The sequence below is a fragment of the Bufo bufo genome, chromosome 6, assembly GCF_905171765.1.
Source record: "Bufo bufo chromosome 6, aBufBuf1.1, whole genome shotgun sequence".
NCBI classification, from domain to species: Eukaryota; Metazoa; Chordata; class Amphibia; order Anura; family Bufonidae; genus Bufo; species Bufo bufo.
The window spans coordinates 191,199,732-191,218,636 of record NC_053394.1 but is presented as its reverse complement, the minus strand read 5'-3'; the positions used below and the strand labels follow the sequence as shown (position 1 = coordinate 191,218,636).

The window sequence follows — 18,905 nt, the reverse complement described above, 5'->3', positions numbered from 1 at the left end:
GCCCAAATGTGTGGTAAGGAGTTTGAAATCAAATTCAGGAAAAAATGAGGAGTGAAATCCGAAAGGTGCTCTTTGGAATATGGGCCCCTTTGCCCACCTAGGCTGCAAAAAAGTGTCACACATCTGGTATCCCCGTACTCAGGAGAAGTTGAGGAATGTGTTTTGGGGTGTCTTTTTACATATACCCATGCTGGGTGAGAGAAATATCTGGTCAAATGACAACTTTGTATAAAAAAATGGGAAAAGTTGTCTTTTGCCAAGATATTTCTCTCACCCAGCATGGGTATATATAAAATGACACCCCAAAACACATTCCCCACCTTCTCCTGAGTACGGAGATACCAGATGTGTGACACTTTTTTGCAGCCTAGGTGGGCAAAGGGGCCCATATTCCAAAGAGCACCTTTCGGATTTCACAGGTCATTTTTTACAGAATTTGATTTCAAACTCCTTACCACACATTTGGGCCCCTAGAATGCCAGGGCAGTATAACTACCCCACAAGTGACCCCATTTTGGAAAGAAGAGACCCCAAGGTATTCGCTGATGGGCATAGTGAGTTCATAGAAGTTTTTATTTTTTGTCACAAGTTAGTGGAATATGAGACTTTGTAAGGAAAAAAAAAAAAAAAAAAAAAAAATCATCATTTTCCGCTAACACAAAAAATAAAAAGTTCTATGAACTCACTATGCCCATCAGCGAATACCTTAGGGTGTGTACTTTCATAAATGGGGTCATTTGTGGGGTGTTTGTACTGTCTGGGCATTGTAGAACCTCAGGAAACATGACAGGTGCTCAGAAAGTCAGAGCTGCTTCAAAAAGCGGAAATTCACATTTTTGTACCATAGTTTGTAAACGCTATAACTTTTACCCAAACCATTTTTTTTTTACCCAAACATTTTTTTTTTATCAAAGACATGTAGAACTATAAATTTAGAGCAAAATTTCTATATGGATGTCGTTTTTTTTGCAAAATTTTACAACTGAAAGTGAAAAATGTCATTTTTTTGCAAAAAAAATCGTTAAATTTCGATTAATAACAAAAAAAGTAAAAATGTCAGCAGCAATGAAATACCACTAAATGAAAGCTCTATTAGTGAGAAGAAAAGGAGGTAAAATTCATTTGGGTGGTAAGTTGCATGACCGAGCAATAAACGGTGAAAGTAGTGTAGGTCAGAAGTGTAAAAAGTGGCCTGGTCTTTCAGGGTGTTTAAGCACTGGGGGCTGAGGTGGTTAAAGTGACGGGGCACTGTGGAGTTCACTGTTATGGGGTGTGTCGTCGATATCTTTTAACAACACACACAAACATTAAATGAAATAGATGAAATATACCCGTGTGAAGAGATTTTTATACTGATGACCCATTCTCAAGATCAGCTGTTTAAGAAGGCACCAGTGCTCCTGTGAGCGCCACGGTCTTCTCTGTGCTTATCAAGCACAGCGCCGTATATTGCATAGTGGCTGTGCTTGGTATCACACTAAGCCCCATAGAAGTGAATCTACAGCACTGTGCTTGGTAAGCAGGGAGAAGGCCGCAGCGCTCACAGGAGCATCAGTGCCTTCTCAAACAACTGATTGGCTGGGGTCCCAGGTGTTAGACCCCCACCGAACAGATACTGATGATCTATCCAGAGGATCTATGTAAATGTGGTTTCTGCAAATGAGAGAATCTATCATCATCCAAATAGCATACCCCTGGATCAAATTGAGGTTTGTTTTTGATAAACACCCCAACCCTTTGATGGGAAACATACTTAGGCTACTTTCACACTAGCGTTTTCAATTCCATTATTGAGATCCGTCATAGGATCTCAATAGAGGATGAAAACGCTTCCGTTTTGTCCCTATTCATTGTCAATGGAACAAAACTGAACGAAACTGAACGAAACGGAATGCACCAAAATGCATTTCGTTCCGTTTGGTTGCGCTCCCATAGCAGACAGAATAACGCGACGGATGGATCCGTAAAAACCACTAGTGTGAAAGTAGCCTTACCTACTCCCTGCTGAGTTCTGGATCCTGGGTCCAGGGTTTTCAGCATGGACAGGGTTATGGGGTTATGTGTGTAGCCAAAGACTGGCCTCAGCATTGACAAAAAAAATATAAGAAATGCACCAGACAATAAAAGGTTTGTGATAAACTAATGAAGAGATATCGGACAGAGGAAAGAATAGAAATGGACAATAACCTCACAGGAGCGCAACCAATGTTTCATCCACAGACTCCCACCTCTGCTGCAGTCTTCTTCCAAAGCTTTACGGTAGTGTAAGTGACTTGGGGGTTACTACGTTCAAAGCGTTTCATACGTATATAACCGGAAACTGACACAAAAGACACCCGGCCATAACAACTACACGCCGCGAACCGAGCGCGGGGATCTACAACGAGTCATGGAACGCAGAAAGCTAGGGGGATAAAATGTCGTTATTACTGTCTCGCTAACAGTCAAAGTAACTTGCATTCGCCCCCTGCTTTGTGGGCTTCTTGAACATGGCTGGTCTTCCGTTTTTTTCATACGTATCGGAGCTAATAACATACTGCAAGTAGCGTCCTCTTGTGTTTGCCAAAATGATATATGCGTAATTTGGAACACACAGATACAGAATGGAACCAACATTTGGAACGCAAATGCTTACAGTTTGACATGGATCCCAACGAATTAATCTCCTTGTTGTCTGAGCAGGTGTTGCTGGATATTAGGCAATTCCCGGGTTTACTGGTGAAGAATTCAGAAGAGACTGCTAGTGCTATTTCGGGCAGAGTTGGGTTTAGGAGAAAACACGAGTTTTTCGAGGTGGGAAAAAAATGATACTCTTTAGTCATCGTATTCAAATTTGTTATCATCTGCTATCATCCATTTCACGCTGGTTGTCTGTAGTACTGTTTGTAGCAAAGCAGGGAGCTCTACTTTCTATATCTCCTGAAATACACACATCATATCCATCAGCTATGTTTTTAAATCTGTGCAGTTTGGGGGTACAAAAAGTTTTCATTTATACAAGTTTATTTTATGTTGTGGATATACAAAAGATATGTCGGCCTTTTCAAAAAAACTATTTTGTTTTATATTCACTTTTTAAACAAACAAAAAAAATGTTCAGATAATTACCATTTTGTGTACTTATAGTTGAACCCGTTTGCATACCTGAATGTATGGAGCGGGCTTACAAGCAGAGTCCACATAATATTCAGCTGGTGACGGCTAAGCGCTGCTCCAATGTTTATAGACTAAAAATTCTGCTGTGAGTTCTGCTCCTCAATGAAATCCTGTTTGATACCTGGACAGAGGTAACTGAAAACCAGTGGTCTCATGCTTTGTCTATGGCAGGTCACATGACCGGTATGTTTTGTCCATTCAGTTATGGGAACATTATTGTGGACTATTATTGTGGATATACATATTTTTTTTTTTATAGACAGGGGCCTACTGCACTAATAAAACTGCATGAGCAGAATTTTTAACCCCTTCACGACCAGCACCGTACATTGAGAGGGGATGCCTGCCTTTTTCTTATTGATGATCTATCCTTTTGGAAAGGTTATCAGTATCTGATCAGTGGTGTTCTGACTGACACCCAGGGCCCACGCTGACCAGCTCTTTGAGAAGGCAGCGGAGCTTGCACTAGCACCACTGCCTTCTTACTGCTTTCCGCCGGCCAGTGACGCCACAACTATAGGTCTACAATAGCCGGACAACCCCATTTCAGGCACTGTGGGATAGTATGGCACACTGATAGGGCAGGCATAGAAGCTGTGCTTGCCCGATCAATGGCAGAGGCTTGGCTGTTACTAACAACTGAGCCTCTACTGTATCCGCCACCATTGCTAAAAACTGAGATGCCGGAGGGTTAATCCTTTAGGCCCCTTGCAGACGAGCGTGACAGATTCGGTCCGGATGAGTTCAGTGAAAAATGTGCGATTTTGCAAGCAAGTTCATTCAGTTTTGTATGCGATTGCGTTCAGTTTTTATCACGTGGGTGCAATGCGCACTGATGTGTTTTTCACAAGCGTGATAAAAAACTGAAGGTTTACAAACAACATCTCTTAGCAACCATCCGCAATTTTCATGCAGCCCCATTCACTTCTATGTGGCCAGCATTGCGTGAAAAAAACAGAATATGGCCTCATGCACACGAACGTATTTTCTTTCCGTTTCCGTTTTTTTGCGGACCGTATGCCGAACCTTTTATTTCAATGGGTCCGCAAAAAAAAAAGGGAAGTTACTCCCTGAGCATTCCGTTTCCGTATGTCCGTATTTCCGTTCCGCCAAAAAATAGAACTTGTCCTGTTATTGTCCGCATTATGGACAAGGATAGTACTGTTCTATTAAGGGCCAGCTGTTCTGTTCCACAAAATACGGAATGCACACGGACGTCATCCTTATTTTTTGTGGATTCTTTTTTTGCGGACCGCAAAATACATACGGTCGTGTGCATGAGGCCTATAGAACATGCTGCAATTTTCACACAATGCACAAGTGATGCGTGAAAAACAAAGCTCATATACACAGACCCATTGAAATGAATGGGTCCGGATTTAGTGTGGGTGCAATGCATTCGCATCACGCATTGCACCCGCGCGGAATACTTGTGTGAAAGGGGCCTTAGATGCCAAAGTCAATGCTCACTGCCGCAAGGGATTTGCTCCCAGCGATGAGATTGTGGGATGCTGATGGCCATTTAGGCAACCCAAGGCTTACAAAAGCCTTGGGGCCTGCCAGCTACGGAGGCATATGAGGCCCAGCTCTGACAGTCACAATGCATTACAATACACTATGTACTATAATACACTGTAAAAGGGATCAGTCACCCAAAAGTTGAAGTCCCCTAGTGGAACATAAAAAGTGATAATAAAGCACAACTTTCCACTCATCCACTCATCAACCCATTTACTATTGAAAAAAAAAATAGACAATAAGTATTGGCACATCCATACTGTCCGGCTCTAAAAAAAATATCATATAATCTACCATGTCAGCTGAACTTCGTAAAAAAAGATATGTATAAAAAACGGTGCCAGAAAAGCCATTTTATAGTCACCCCGCCTCCTAAAAAACATAGGAGAAGATTTATCAAACTGGTGTAAAGTAGAACTGGCTTAGTTGCCCATAGCAGCCAATCAGATTCTTCCTTCCATTTTCCAAAGTAGCTGAAAAAAATGAAAGGTGGAATCTGGTTGCTATGGGCAAGTAAGCCAGTTCTGCAAAACTTTGTATGTACCTTAACCACCTAACAGCCTGAATCCAGCTGGGGCTGTGGGAAAAGCACTGTCAGCGCATGCCATGTTTGTCTCAACAGCACAGGGGAGAAGGAGGCAGTCCCTGTCCCCTGTGCTGCTGCCACCAATGGGCTGATAGAAGCGAGGAGGAGGGGCTGTGGCTACTGCGCCATCAATGAATATAGTTTATGCTAATACAAACGCAGGCTGCGCTTTGGGTGCAGCACCTGAGGGGTTAATAGTGGCGGATCGCAGTGCGCAGTCATAGAGGCTGGGTATGGGATATGGCCGGCACCCGCAGCGCAGCCTGCGTTTGTATTAAGCATAAACTATATTCATTGGTGGCACAGTGCACCGAACCCCCCCCCCCAAACCCAGTATTATAAAGTAGAATCATTGGTGGCGCAGTGCGCGCCCCAAGTATTATTATCATTGGTGGCAGTGGCACCAATCGGCAGTGGCAGTTCCGATCGGAGCCCCAGCAGTGTAAGCCTGGGGCTCCGATCGGTTACCATGGCAGCCAGGACGCTACTGATAGAGCTCTATCAGGGTGAATAGGACAAGGGATGAAAGATCCCAGGTTCTAGCCCCTAAGGGGGGAAATATTATTAAATAAACTGTAAAAAGAAAAGTTAAAAAAACAAACCCCAAAATATTAAGTTTAAATCACCCCCTTGCCCAATTTTACATATAAAATATATAAACAATAAAAAAAAAATGACATATCGCCACGGACAAAAAAGTGCGAACTATTAAAATATTAAAAAATATCTCCTATGCGGTGAACGCCGTACCAGAAAAAAAAAAAAAAAAACTTGCTATTTGCCATTTTTTAGTCACCATGTCCCGACAAAAATTAGGTTAGGACTGTTCTATTATGGTCCAGACGTTCCATAAAATCTGGAATGCACGTGGCTTTTTTGGTGTTTTATTTTTTTCACGTGGTATCGAGTATCGCAATACTTTTTTATGGTATTGAAATTGAGTCGAAATTTTGGTATCGTGAGAACCCTAGGTAAGACGTGTTTTTTTTTGTTTTTTGTTTAGTTTTTGTTTTATACCATAATTATATGTATTTTAAAAATGGCTCCTTGATATTTTTTTTTTAGTCTGGAGCCCTGTACATGCATGTGGGAATGCGGTAAGGCACCACATTACCCCACATACATGTACGTGATTTTGCGGGAAGGGGTTAAGCCGAATATTGCTGCAACATCGGGTGCAAGGTCGGTCACTTAAAATCTGGTTAGGGGAATTAGAATCACATATTGCTAACAGAACCCCGAGGGAGCAGCTACTGGAAGCGATACCTACAACGTTGAAAGCAGTAGACTTTATTTCGGATGCATCGGCTGACTCTCTAAGGTTATCGGCCAGAGCGGCAGCATTGTCAAACTCGGCTACAAGATCCCTTTGGCTGAAGGGATGGAAGGCAGATGTCGCTTCTAAGGCCTCATGCACACGAACGTTTTTTTTCACGGTCCGCAAAAACAGGGTCCGTAGGTCCGTGATCCGTGACCGTTTTTTCGTCCGTGGGTCTTCCTTGATTTTTGGCGGATCCACGGACATGAAAAAAAAGTCATTTTGGTGTCCGCCTGGCCGTGCGGAGCCAAACGGATCCGTCCTGAATTACAATGCAAGTCAATGGGGACGGATCCGTTTGACGTTGACACAATATGGTGCCATTTCAAACGGATCCGTCCCCATTGACTTTCAATGTAAAGTCCGGAGTCCCTTTTATACCATCAGATCGGAGTTTTCTCCAATCCGATGGTATATTTTAACTTGAAGCGTCCCCATCACCATGGGAATGCCTCTATGTTAGAATATACTGTCGGATATGAGTTAGATCGTGAAACCTCATTTCCGACAGTATATTCTAACACAGAGGCGTTCCCATGGTGATGGGGACGCTTCTAGTTAGAATATACTACAAACTGTGTACATGACTGCCATCCGATCTCTTACAGGGGGCCGTGATCAGCACAATTAACCCCTCAGGTGCTGCACCTGAAGGGGTTAATTGTACTATCATATCCCCCTGTAAGAGATCAGGGCTGCCAGGCAGCAGGGGGCAGACCCCCCCCCCCCTCCCCAGTTTGAATATCATTGGTGGCCAGTGCGGCCCCCCCCCCCCCTTCCTCCATTGTAATAAATCGTTGGTGGCACAGTGTGCGCCCCCCCTTCCTCCCTCTATTGTAATAATTCGTTGGTGGCACAGTGTGCCCCCCCCCCCCGCCTCCCCCCCCCTTCCTCCCTCTATTGTAATAATTCGTTGGTGGCACAGTGTGCGCCCCCCCCCCCCCCCCCTTCCTCCCTCTATTGTAATAAATTGTTGGTGGCAATCATTGGCCCCCCTCCCTCTATAGCATTAACAACATTGGTGGCCAGTGTGCGGCCTCCCATCTTGCGCCCCCCCCCCCCCCCCCCGATCATTGGTGGCAGCGGGTTACTAGCAATAGTACAAGATTCATACTTACCTGGGAGCTGTCATGTTCGTGTCCGGCCGGGAGCTCCTCCTACTGGTAAGTGACGGTTCATTTAGCAATGCGCCGCACAGACCTGAGGCTGTCACTTACCAGTAGGTGGAGCTCCCGGCCGGACACGAACATCGCAGCAGCAGGTAAGTATTAATCTTCTACTATTGTACTATTGCTAAGTAACCATGGCAACGAGGACTGTAGTAGCGTCCTGGTTGCCATGGTTACCGATCGGAGCCCCAGCGATTAAACTGGGACTCCGATCGGAACTCCGCTGCCACCAATGATGATGGGGGGGAGGGGGGGGGAGATGGGAGGCTGCCCACTGGCCACCAACGTTGTTAATGCTATAGAGGGGGGGGGGCAATGGGGGGCGCACACTGTGCCACCAACGATTTATTACAATAGAGGGAGGAAGGGGGGGGGGGCGCACACTGTGCCACCAACGAATTATTACAATAGAGGGAGGGGGGGGGGGCCGCACTGGCCACCAATGATATTCAAACTGGGGAGGGGGGGGGGGGGTCTGCCCCCTGCTGCCTGGCAGCCCTGATCTCTTACAGGGGGATATGATAGTACAATTAACCCTTTCAGGTGCCGCACCTGAAGGGGTTAATTGTGCTGATCACGGCCCCCTGTAAGAGATCGGGTGCTGCCAGGCAGCAGGGGGCAGTCTTGTACACAGTTTGTAGTGTATTCTAACTAGAAGCGTCCCCATCACCATGGGAACGCTTCTGTGTTAGAATATACTGTCGGTTCTGAGTTTTCACGAAGTGAAAACTCAGCTTTGAAAAAGCTTTATGCAGACGGATCTTCGGATCCGTCTGTATAAAAACTAACCTACGGCCACGGATCACGGACACGGATGCCAATCTTGTGTGCATCCGTGTTCTTTCACGGACCCATTGACTTGAATGGGTCCGTGAACCGTTGGCCGTGAAAAAAATAGGACAGGTCATATTTTTTTCACGGCCAGGAAACACGGATCACGGATGCGGCTGCAAAACGGTGCATTTTCCGATTTTTCCACGGACCCATTGAAAGTCTATGGGTCCGCGAAAAAAAACGGAAAACGGCACAACGGCCACGGGTGCACACAACGGTCGTGTGCATGAGGCCTAAGTCTAAGTTGTGTGCCCTTCCTTGCCAGGGAAATTTTTTATTCGGCCCGGCACTAGATGACATATTGGACAAAACATCTGATAGGAAGAATGGATTCCCCGTGCCCTCCTTTCCTAAGCAGAGAAAGCCATTTTGGTTTAGAGATAAAAAGGAGGAGGCTAGAGTCCAAAAGAAAGGCAATGAGTGCAGAAGAGATAAATCAAATGGACTTTTGTTTAAGTCCAAGCCCCAGTCTTCCAGCGTTTCTAAGCAATAACGCCAGGTCTCAGGTGGGGGGTCGACTGTCTTTATTCTTTCAAGCCTGGCAAAATATCACATCAAGTACATGGGTAAAAGATATAATAAAGGAAGGATACAGAGTTGAAAAGGCCCCTATAACGCTACATTACCCTACTTCGTGAGATTTCCCTACCTCCTAACTTCCGGTCGCACCGGAAATGACGTGAGGAGGCATGCCGGAGTTGTGCTGATCTTCACATGCGCAAAACGACAGTTTAGGGAAAATCTCACAGCGGAGTTCAGCTGCAAACCGGAACACTGCGCATGCGCCGGAGAGCCTCAGTAGGGAAATATAACGGCCCAGTGCGCAAGCGCGGCTAACTCCAGAACATCCATCCGATCTCCCTACCCCCACACTGCGCAGGCAGACAATAAATATATATATATATATATATATATATATATATATATATATATATAGTGAGACAGTGACAGGTCTCACGCAGGATAGAGGCAAGGAAGGGGTGGATAGTTCGGTCCACACCCCTATTCCACCACAAGCGAGACCAGCTGGAAGTAATCAGGCTGGCACAAAGCACCTCCCAGGGTGTCAGCAAGGGGGGAGTGTGTTGCCTGTGGACAGAGGCCTGGAGGCTCTGTGTGGTCCAAGCCAGGAGGGCTGAGAGACCACTATTCCCCATGTGTGCTGAGACACTGAACTGGAGACAGTAGGCGTACTTTGCTCTGTACAGCCAGGAGGCTGTGGGACATTGGCTGAGAAAGCCGCTTGTGTTCACAGGGTGTGAACAAGGACTTAGGTGAGTCAGGAATATTACAGTATGTTTAGTTAGAGCCTGGACGAAGTAAGGTAATGTAACGTTACACCCCCTCCGGAAAGGTTAAAAATGATGGCTTTAGACCAGCACTCTCCAAAGCAGGCTGCGTTATTAGGAGAAATAAGAAATCTCCGGGACAAGTCAGTTCTAGTCCCAGTTTCTACAGAATAAGGCTTATTGCACACGACAGTATATTTTCACGGTCCGCAAAACCGTTTTTTCGTCCGTGGGTCTTCCTTGATTTTTGGAGGATCCACGGACATGAAAAAAAAGTCGTTTTGGTGTCCGCCTGGCCGTGCGGAGCCAAACGGATCCGTCCTGAATTACAATGCAAGTCAATGGGGACGGATCCGTTTGACGTTGACACAATATGGTGCAATTTCAAACGGATCCGTCCCCCATTGACTTTCAATGTGAAGTCAGGAGTTAATATACCATCGGATCGGAGTTTTCTCCAATCCGATGGTATATTTTAACTTGAAGCGTCCCCATCACCATGGGAACGCCTCTATGTTAGAATATACCGTCGGATTTGAGTTACATCGTGAAACTCAAATCCGACAGTATATTCTAACACAGAGGCGTTCCCATGGTGATGGGGACGCTTCAGGTTAGAATATACTAAAAGAACTGTGTACATGACTGCCCCCTGCTGCCTGGCAGGTGCTGCCAGGCAGCAGGGAGCAGACCCCCTCCCGCCCCCCCCCCCCCCCCCTGTAGTTAACACATGTGTGGCCGGCCCCCCCCCCCCTCCCCTGTAGTTAACACATTGGTGGCCAGTGTGGCCGGCCCCCCCCCCCCTCCCCTGTAGTTAACACATTGGTGGCCAGTGCGGCCGGCCCCCCCCCCTCCCCTGTAGCTAACTCATTGGTGGCCAGTGGGCCCCCCCCTCCCTCCCCTGTAGTTAACTCGTTGGTGGCCAGTGGGCCTTCTCCCCTCCCTCCCCCTCCTAATTAAAATCTCCCCCCTATCATTAGTGGCAGCGGAGTGTACCGATCGGAGTCCCAGTTTAATCGCTGGGGCTCCGATCGGTAACCATGGCAACCAGGACGCTACTGCAGTCCCAGTTGCCATGGTTACTTAGCAATTTGTAGAACCATTATACTTACCTGCGAGCTGCGATCTCTGCGTCCGGCCGGGAGCTCCTCCTACTGGTAAGTGACAGGTCCGGCCGGGAGCTCCTCCTACTGGTAAGTGACAGGTCATGTCACTTACCAGTAGGAGGAGCTCCCGGACGGACCTGTCACTTACCAGTAGGAGGAGCTCCCGGCCGGACGCAGAGATCGCAGCTCGCAGGTAAGTATAATGGTTCTACAAATTGCTAAGTAACCATGGCAACCGGGACAGCAGTAGCGTCCTGGTTGCCATGGTTACCGATGGGAGCCCCAGCGATTAAACTGGGACTCCGATCGGTACACTCCGCTGCCACCAATGATAGGGGGGGAGATTTTAATTAGGAGGGGAGGGAGGGGAGAGGGCCCACTGGCCACCAACGAGTTAACTACAGGGGAGGGAGGGGGGCCCACTGGCCACCAACGAGTTAACTACAGGGGAGGGGGGGGGCCGGCCGCACTTGCCACCAATGTGTTAACTACAGGGGGGGGCCCACTGGCCACTAATGTGTTAACTACAAGGGAGGGAGGGGGGGGGGGGCGGCCGCACTGGCCACCAATGTGTTAACTACAGGGGGGGGCTGCCCACTGCTGCCTGGCAGCACCTGCCAGGCAGCAGGGGGCAGTCATGTACACAGTTCTTTTAGTATATTTTAACCTGAAGCGTCCCCATCACCATGGGGACGCCTCTGTGTTAGAATATACTGTCGGTTCTGAGTTTTCACGAAGTGAAAACTCAGCTATGAAAAAGCTTTTATGCAGACGGATCTTCGGATCCGTCTGTATAAAAAGTAACCTACGGCCACGGATCACGGACACGGATGCCAATCTTGTGTGCATCCGTGTTCTTTCACGGACCCATTGACTTGAATGGGTCTGTGAACCGTTGGCCGTGAAAAAAATAGGACAGGTCATATTTTTTTCACGGCCAGGAAACACGGATCACGGATGCGGCTGCAAAACGGTGCATTTTCCGTTTTTTCCACGGACCCATTGAAAGTCAATGGGTCCGCGAAAAAAAAAGGGAAAACGGCACAACGGCCACGGGTGCACACAACGGTCGTGTGCAGGAGGCCTAAATAGGGGAGTGGTTTTATTCAACTATCTTAATTGTCCCCAAGCCGAATGGGTCTTATTGGACAATAATAAACCTGAAGGACCTAAATTTATATTTAACGTATCAGAAATTTCGGATGGAATAGAGATCATGAACAATTCTTCATCTATTTCCCAATTACTTCAATAGATAACAAGTACGCCTATTATCACGTGCCCATACATCCCTCGTCTCAGAAATTTCTCAGGTTAGCAGTGCGGATAGAAGTCAATTCTTCATCTACAGTTCAGAGCTCTCCCCATTGGAATATCTCTGGCATCGAGAATTTTCACGAAACTGATTGCAGAGGTGATGGCACAAATAAGGAGATCGGACATTATAGTTATACCGTACCTAGACGACCTTCTTGTGGTAGGGCAGTCTCAGAGTTCCCTTTCAGCCTAAATTAAGTAAGTGTTAATTGATGGGCTTGGGTTGGATAGTGAACTGGGAAAAATCATGTCTGACGCCAAGTTACCGCTGCACCTTCCTAGGAATTCTGCTAGATTCCTTATCCCAAAAGTCCTACCTCCCGGAGGAGAAGTGCCTTTCAATACAGCAAAGGATAGGGGAATTCAGCAAAACCAGGGTGACTACTCTAAGGGAGGCCATGTCAGTTCTAGGTTTGATGACATCATGTATACCGGCGGTAAAATGGCCGCAGTTCAGGTCCAGGAGTCTTCAGGTGCACATTCTATCTCATTGGAACAAGGAGCTGTTATCCCTAGATTACAAATGTCTGATTCCCATGTCAGTAAGGGATTTCCTTTTGTGGTGGACAAGGACAGAAAACCTAAGTCAGGGAGTGGAATGGATAAAGGACAATCCTTTAATAATCACAACAAATGACAGCCCACAGGGATGGGGGGACTCACTCAGTTTTGGAGTTTTCCCAAGGTCAGTGGTAAGTGTTTCAAAGCCAACAGTCCCAGAATTGCAGAGAGCTGAGGGCAATATATTGTGTGTAACGGATCTCCTGGCACCACGACCGGGTACCTCCGTCGATGGATGCTCCTAGCGCTTCCCGAGGACTCTAAGCACTCCACTTAACCCCATAACCGCCACAGACCCCACGAACCGCCGAAGCTTGGTTGAGGTCTCTCCGTCTCCTACCCACCCTGGACCTACGACAAGGCTCCAGGCTCCAGTGGGTGAATCTCTCCTAAATCCAGAGAGCAGGAACAGCTCTTACTAGTAGTTATAGCCAGGGGAGTATAGCAAATCTTCAGCGTATAGCAATGAGACGAGGCTCTATGTTAAATGTAAAACAGGAACTCTTTATTGAACACACAACATTGACTTCTATACACATTTTACAACAAGGGTACCACCCCCGTGAACCTGGTTGGGAACTGAGGGCATGACATAGCAGCCAATCCTGTACAGTTTAAACACAAAAACTAACCCTATTCAACAAACACAATGGCATTGTCTGGGACGCAATTAACAAACACACTGACATTGTCTTTGACGCAATCAACAATGAGCATGCAAACAGACCTCTTCACCCCCTCCATAATGAATGAATGGGAAGAGGAGACACATGTGATGGGATTATCTCCTGAGTGTATCATATGGTGATCTACTCATCTACGAGTCGGCTGCTATTATAATCAACTATCTTAATCCCATCACTAACACAATCAGTGGGAGTCTCAGTGCAGAGTTAACCCTTTTTGTGTTGCTGAATCCACACCATGCCTTTTTAATGGGCCATAGGAAATATGTGGCATATAAATTACACACATAAATCAGGGTTCATAGTTCCTTGTAACCCCAAAAGGTCTTAGGGGGTCGCTATAGTTCTCGGTCCATAGTCTGTAGGAAGGAGGCTGGCCCTCAGGCTTCTCCAGCAGCCCCAGTGACGGTTCAGTCCGTCACAGTGCTCTAAAAGAATGTTCTCCCTCCCTAATAGACAGTCATGTCTGGATTCTGTCAGACAGTGCGACAGCGGTAGGGGGGTACGAAATCACCTCAGTTACTGGATCTGACGTCCAAGATTTTCCAAATACTAGAAGGGAGAGTGCTTTCGCTTTCAGCAGTGCACCTAAAAGGCTCAGAGAACTGTCAAGCAGACTTTCTGAGCAGGCACAAGATCAGTCAGGGCGAATGATGCCTTTGCCAGGAAGTATTCGACAAGATGCATCTGTGGGGGACTCCATCAATAGACCTTTTTGCTTCCAGAAAAAAAACAAATCTCGCAAGAGGTTTTTTTTTTCTCTCAGGCCCAGGGGATAGATGCTCTGTCTCAACCTTGGGGCAGGGATCTGGTTTACTCATTTCCGTCTCACTCTTTTGCCCAAGGTAATCCAGAAAATAAAGAGGGAGGAGGCAACAGTAATTCTAAAAGCACCCTATTGGCCCAAAAGAGTATGGTTTACTTTGTTAAAGAGAACCTGTCACCTCAAAAACGCATATAAAACCGCTAGCATTACCTTATATTAGCCCCCAGTCTGTTTATTAATCATGAGTTTGATCTGGTAATCTAATGCTCTGTACATGACAAAAACTATGTTTTAAGCGCCATCAACGTCATCTTGCCGATCAGCCTGAAGTGAAGGGGGCAGCGGCCTCCTTGCTACAAGTCAAGATAAGTACGACCCCCTAGCCATTCCCTCTTGTATGTGATTGACATCCTGCAGTACGGCCTGGGATCGTGTAAGTCTCGCGCATGCACGGTGTGCTGATGAAACCTGGCTAACTGCGGGAGCCAGAGGCGGGATTGCGCAGCAACAAGGAGCTCACCGTGCATGCGAGAGACTAACTCGATCCCAGGCCGCACTGCAGGATATCAATCACACACAAGAGGGGATGGTTAGGGGTGTGCTTATCTTGACTTGAAGCAAGGAGGCCACTGCCCCTTTGACTTCAGGCTAACCGGCAAGATAGCGCTGATGTCGCTTAAAACATTGTTTTTGTCATGTATGGCAGATTTCCGGATCAAACTCATGATTAATAACAGACTGGGGGCTACTTTCAGGTAATGCTGGCGGTTTTATATGCATTTTTGAGGTGACAGGTTCCCTTTAACCTGTTCGCTACCAGCGCCGTACATGTACGGCACTGAAGCGATGTGTAAACATGGCGCCCGCTCGCATGTGTTTCAAACAGCAGAGACCTGCGGCTAATTACCGTGACTGCAATAATGCCAATCGCGGTAATTTAAATGCTTTAGCTGCCGTGACAAAGTGAGCTTCCTGCATCTAAATGAGCAAAAACCCGGAAGCTTGGGCTTCCTACCGATGCCCCGTGTGGCCAGGGGGCATCTGTACTTGCGCTGGACACTTTCAGCCTCGCTGAAAGTTTTCATGCTGCAATTCTTATTTTATCCAGGATAAGAAATTAGCAAAATCGAGTTTAAATGGCATTTTAAAAATCCCTGATGGACCAAAATGAAAAACTAAAAAACATAATTTATAGGCTCGTATATGAGCCACAAAGTCATCACAAAAAAATGTTTAAAAAGTTAAAAAAAAATACCCACCTTTCCCTATAATTAAAAAATAATTGCCTAAAATAACAATAAATATAAACATCATGGGTAACACTGTGACCGAAAACACCGATACTATTAAAATAGAAAAAAAAATTCAAATACGGCAAATGCCGTAACGGGAAAAAAAGGTCAAAATGGCCGATTTGCCATTTTTGTTATTGTTTCTCTTACACCAAAAAAATGTAATAAAATGTGATCAAAAAGTCACACACACACCAAAATGGTATCAATAAAAACTACAGATTGTTTCGCAAAAAATAAGCCCATAAACAGCTCAGTAGATATAAGTAAAAAAAAGTTATGGGGGTCAGAATATGGTGATGTAAAAAAAAAAATAATTATCAAAGTTTAAATGTATTTCTACACTATTTCGACATAAAGAACCTATACATACTGTATGGGGTATTGTTGTAATCAAACTGACCCAGAGAATGAAGGGCATGGGTCAGTTTTGCTGTAAACAAAACGCAGTGGGAACAAAACCCGTAAAACGGTGGAGGAATTGCAGTTTTATTTTTCAATTCCACCCCATTTGGAATTTTTTTACCACTTCCCACTACATTTTATGCCTTAATTAATGGTGGCATTAGAAAGTACAACTCGTCCCGCAAAAAATAAGCCCTCATACAGGTATGTGACCGGAAATCTAAAAAGGTTATGGCTCGAGGAAAATAGGAAAGAAAAATGAAACCGCAAAAACAAAAACACCTCTGGTATCCTAAGCCCTCTTTCACACTGGCGCAATGCCAGTGTGACATGCAGGAAAAGATACGGGTGCTTTGCGGGAAAATGCACAATTTTTTTCCCAGCGAGTGCAGAGCGTTTTAATGCATTTTGCATGCGCGTGAGAAAAATCGGCATGTTTGGTACCCGAACCCTGGACTTCTTCACAGAAGTTCGGGTTTGGGTTAGGTGTTGTGTAAATTTTATTTTCCCTTGTAACATGGTTATAAGGGAAAATAGCATTCTTAATACAGAATGCTTAGTAAAATGTCTATTGAGGGGTTAAAAATAATAAACAAATTTTACTCATCCCATCCACTTGGTCGCCTAGCGGATCTCCTCTTCTTTCTTCAGGACCTGGTAAAGGACCTTTGACGTCACTGTGCTCATCACATGATCCATCACCATTGTGATGGATCATGTGATGGACCATGTGATGAGCCCAGTGACGTCACCAAAGGTCCTTTTCCCCCAGATCATCAAAGAAGAAGAAAGATAAGCCGGGCTGCGTGAACAAGTGGTTATTTTTATTTTTTTAACCCCTCCATCCCTATTTTACTAAGCATTCTGTATTAAGAATGCTATTATTTTCCCTTTATAACCATGTTATAAGGGAAAATAATAAGGATCGGGTCCCCATCCCGATTGTCACCGAGCAACCATGCGTGAAAATCGCACCGAATCCGCACTTTCTTGCAGCCCCTTCACTTCTATGGGGCCTGCGTTGCGTGAAAAACGCACAATATAGAGCATGCTGCGATTTTCACACAACACACAAGTGATGCGTGAAAATCACCGCTCATGTGCACAGCCCCATAGAAATTAATGGGTCCGGATTCAGTGCGGGTGCAATGCGTTCACCTCGCGCATTGCACTGGCACGGAAAACTTACCTGTGTGAAAGAGGCCTAGGGGTTAAGGAAGCTGTCTCTTTCAGATCCCTGGCTACTTCCAGAGAAAGAGGATTTGTTGTTCCAGGGGCCCCTTCGTCATCTCGAGATAGGGAAATTACATTTAGTAGCCTGGATATTGAGAGGGAATTCCTTAAGTCCAGGGGTTTGTCAGAGCAGGTAGTAGAACCTCTCCTAGCCAGCAGCAATAAAATTACCTCTGATATTTATATGAGGATCTGGAAAACCTTTATTCTTTTTGCTAGGTCGGATCTGGATCTGTCAGCCCCTCCAGATGTTCCATAAATTTAAATATTTTTGTAGGAAGGTCTCAATAAAAAAATTAAAGTCTAGCACGTTAAAGGTTCAGGTTTCAGCCCTTAGTGCTCTGTTTGACTTTGATTTGGCAGCTCATCCCTGGATTAAAAGTTTCATAAAGGCATCTATCAGGCTAAATCCTTTTATTAAACCCAGATCATCGCCCTGGGATTTAAATGTTGTACTTTCTATGCTAACCCAAAGTCCATTTGAACCTTTAGATTCAATCTCTATGAAGATGTTGTCTTACAAGACAGCTTTCCTGGTGGGCATTACGTCAGCCAGATGGGTAGGGGAGATTTCTGCCCTGTCTACTTCCTTCCCCCCTTATACCTCTGTCTTGGAAGACAGGATTGTTTTTAGACCAGATCCTGCTTTTCTTCCAAAGGTAGTTTCCGATTTGCATAGGTCTCAGGAAATCATTTTGCCCTCTTTCTGCCAAAATCCCAAAAACGAAGGGGAAGAGAGGTTCCATACACTAGATGTAAGGAGAAGTGTGTAGGTACTTAGAGTCCACCAAAGAATGGAGAAAAGCCCCTCAGTTATTTATTCAATTTCGGGGTACTAACAGGGGTCTAAAAGTTACAAGTCGTACTATAGCCAGGTGGATAATGAGAACAATAGGTTTAGCCTATTCGGCGGTTCTTCAGGCTCCTACGGGGTTCTCGGTCCACTCCACGAGAGCTATAGTTTCTTCCTGGGCAGAGAAAGGCTGTGCCACCATTGACCAAATTTGTAGAGCTGTTACCTGGAGCTCTCCAAACACCTTTTACAAACATTATAGATTGGATCTATCTTCTGGTCAAGACTTGGCCTTCAGGAGGAAAGTCTTGCAGGCGGTGGTCCCACCCTAGATTTATGTAGTCTAATCTCTCACATGTGTTCTCATGGGGCGTAATAGAAATACATTGATTACTCTTACCAGTAATCTGTTTTCCATGAGCCCATGACAGGGCTCCAGACTAAAGAAAATATCAAGGAGCCATTGGCTCCTAACCTAAAAAATATAGGAGCCAAATTACATTTTTAGTTGCCCAATTTAAAATACATATAATTACGGTATAATAAAAAATCGATTTCGATACCATAAAAAAGCATTGCGATACCATGTTATAAAAATAAAACCCCAAAAAAATCTGCGTGCATTCCGCATTTTATGGAACGTCTGGACCATAATAGAACAGTCCTAACCTAATTTTTGTTGGGACAAGGTGACTAAAAAAAGGGCAAATTGTTACGGTGTTCACCACATAGGAGATATTTTTTAATATTTATACTTTTTCCGACGTGGCGATATGTAATATGTTTATTTTTTTATTGTTTATATATTTTATATGTAAAATTGGGATAGGGGGTGATTTTAAACTTTTAGTATTTTGGTGTTTTTTTTTGTTTTTT

General features: G+C 45.3%; 2 protein-coding genes across 3 annotated transcripts in view; one reads left to right on the top strand and one right to left on the bottom strand.

The window, feature by feature from the left end:
* The window catches only part of TUBGCP2 (tubulin gamma complex associated protein 2), a 478,187-nt gene extending 475,813 nt beyond the window's left edge, over window positions 1-2,374 (bottom strand). Inside the window, exon 1 of one of the 2 annotated variants that reach the window (XM_040435527.1) lies at window positions 2,188-2,374. The gene's annotated coding sequence lies outside the window, so the exon portion shown is untranslated. The remainder of the gene's footprint in view (window positions 1-2,187) is intronic. The other variant, XM_040435528.1, reaches the window with a different exon arrangement.
* A 235-nt stretch (window positions 2,375-2,609) lies between these two features.
* ZNF511 (zinc finger protein 511) overlaps window positions 2,610-18,905 on the top strand; it is a 282,393-nt gene continuing 266,097 nt past the window's right edge. Inside the window, exon 1 of the mRNA XM_040437473.1 lies at window positions 2,610-2,793. Within this exon, the coding sequence (XP_040293407.1) occupies window positions 2,644-2,793 (150 nt within the window). The 5' untranslated portion in view covers window positions 2,610-2,643. The remainder of the gene's footprint in view (window positions 2,794-18,905) is intronic.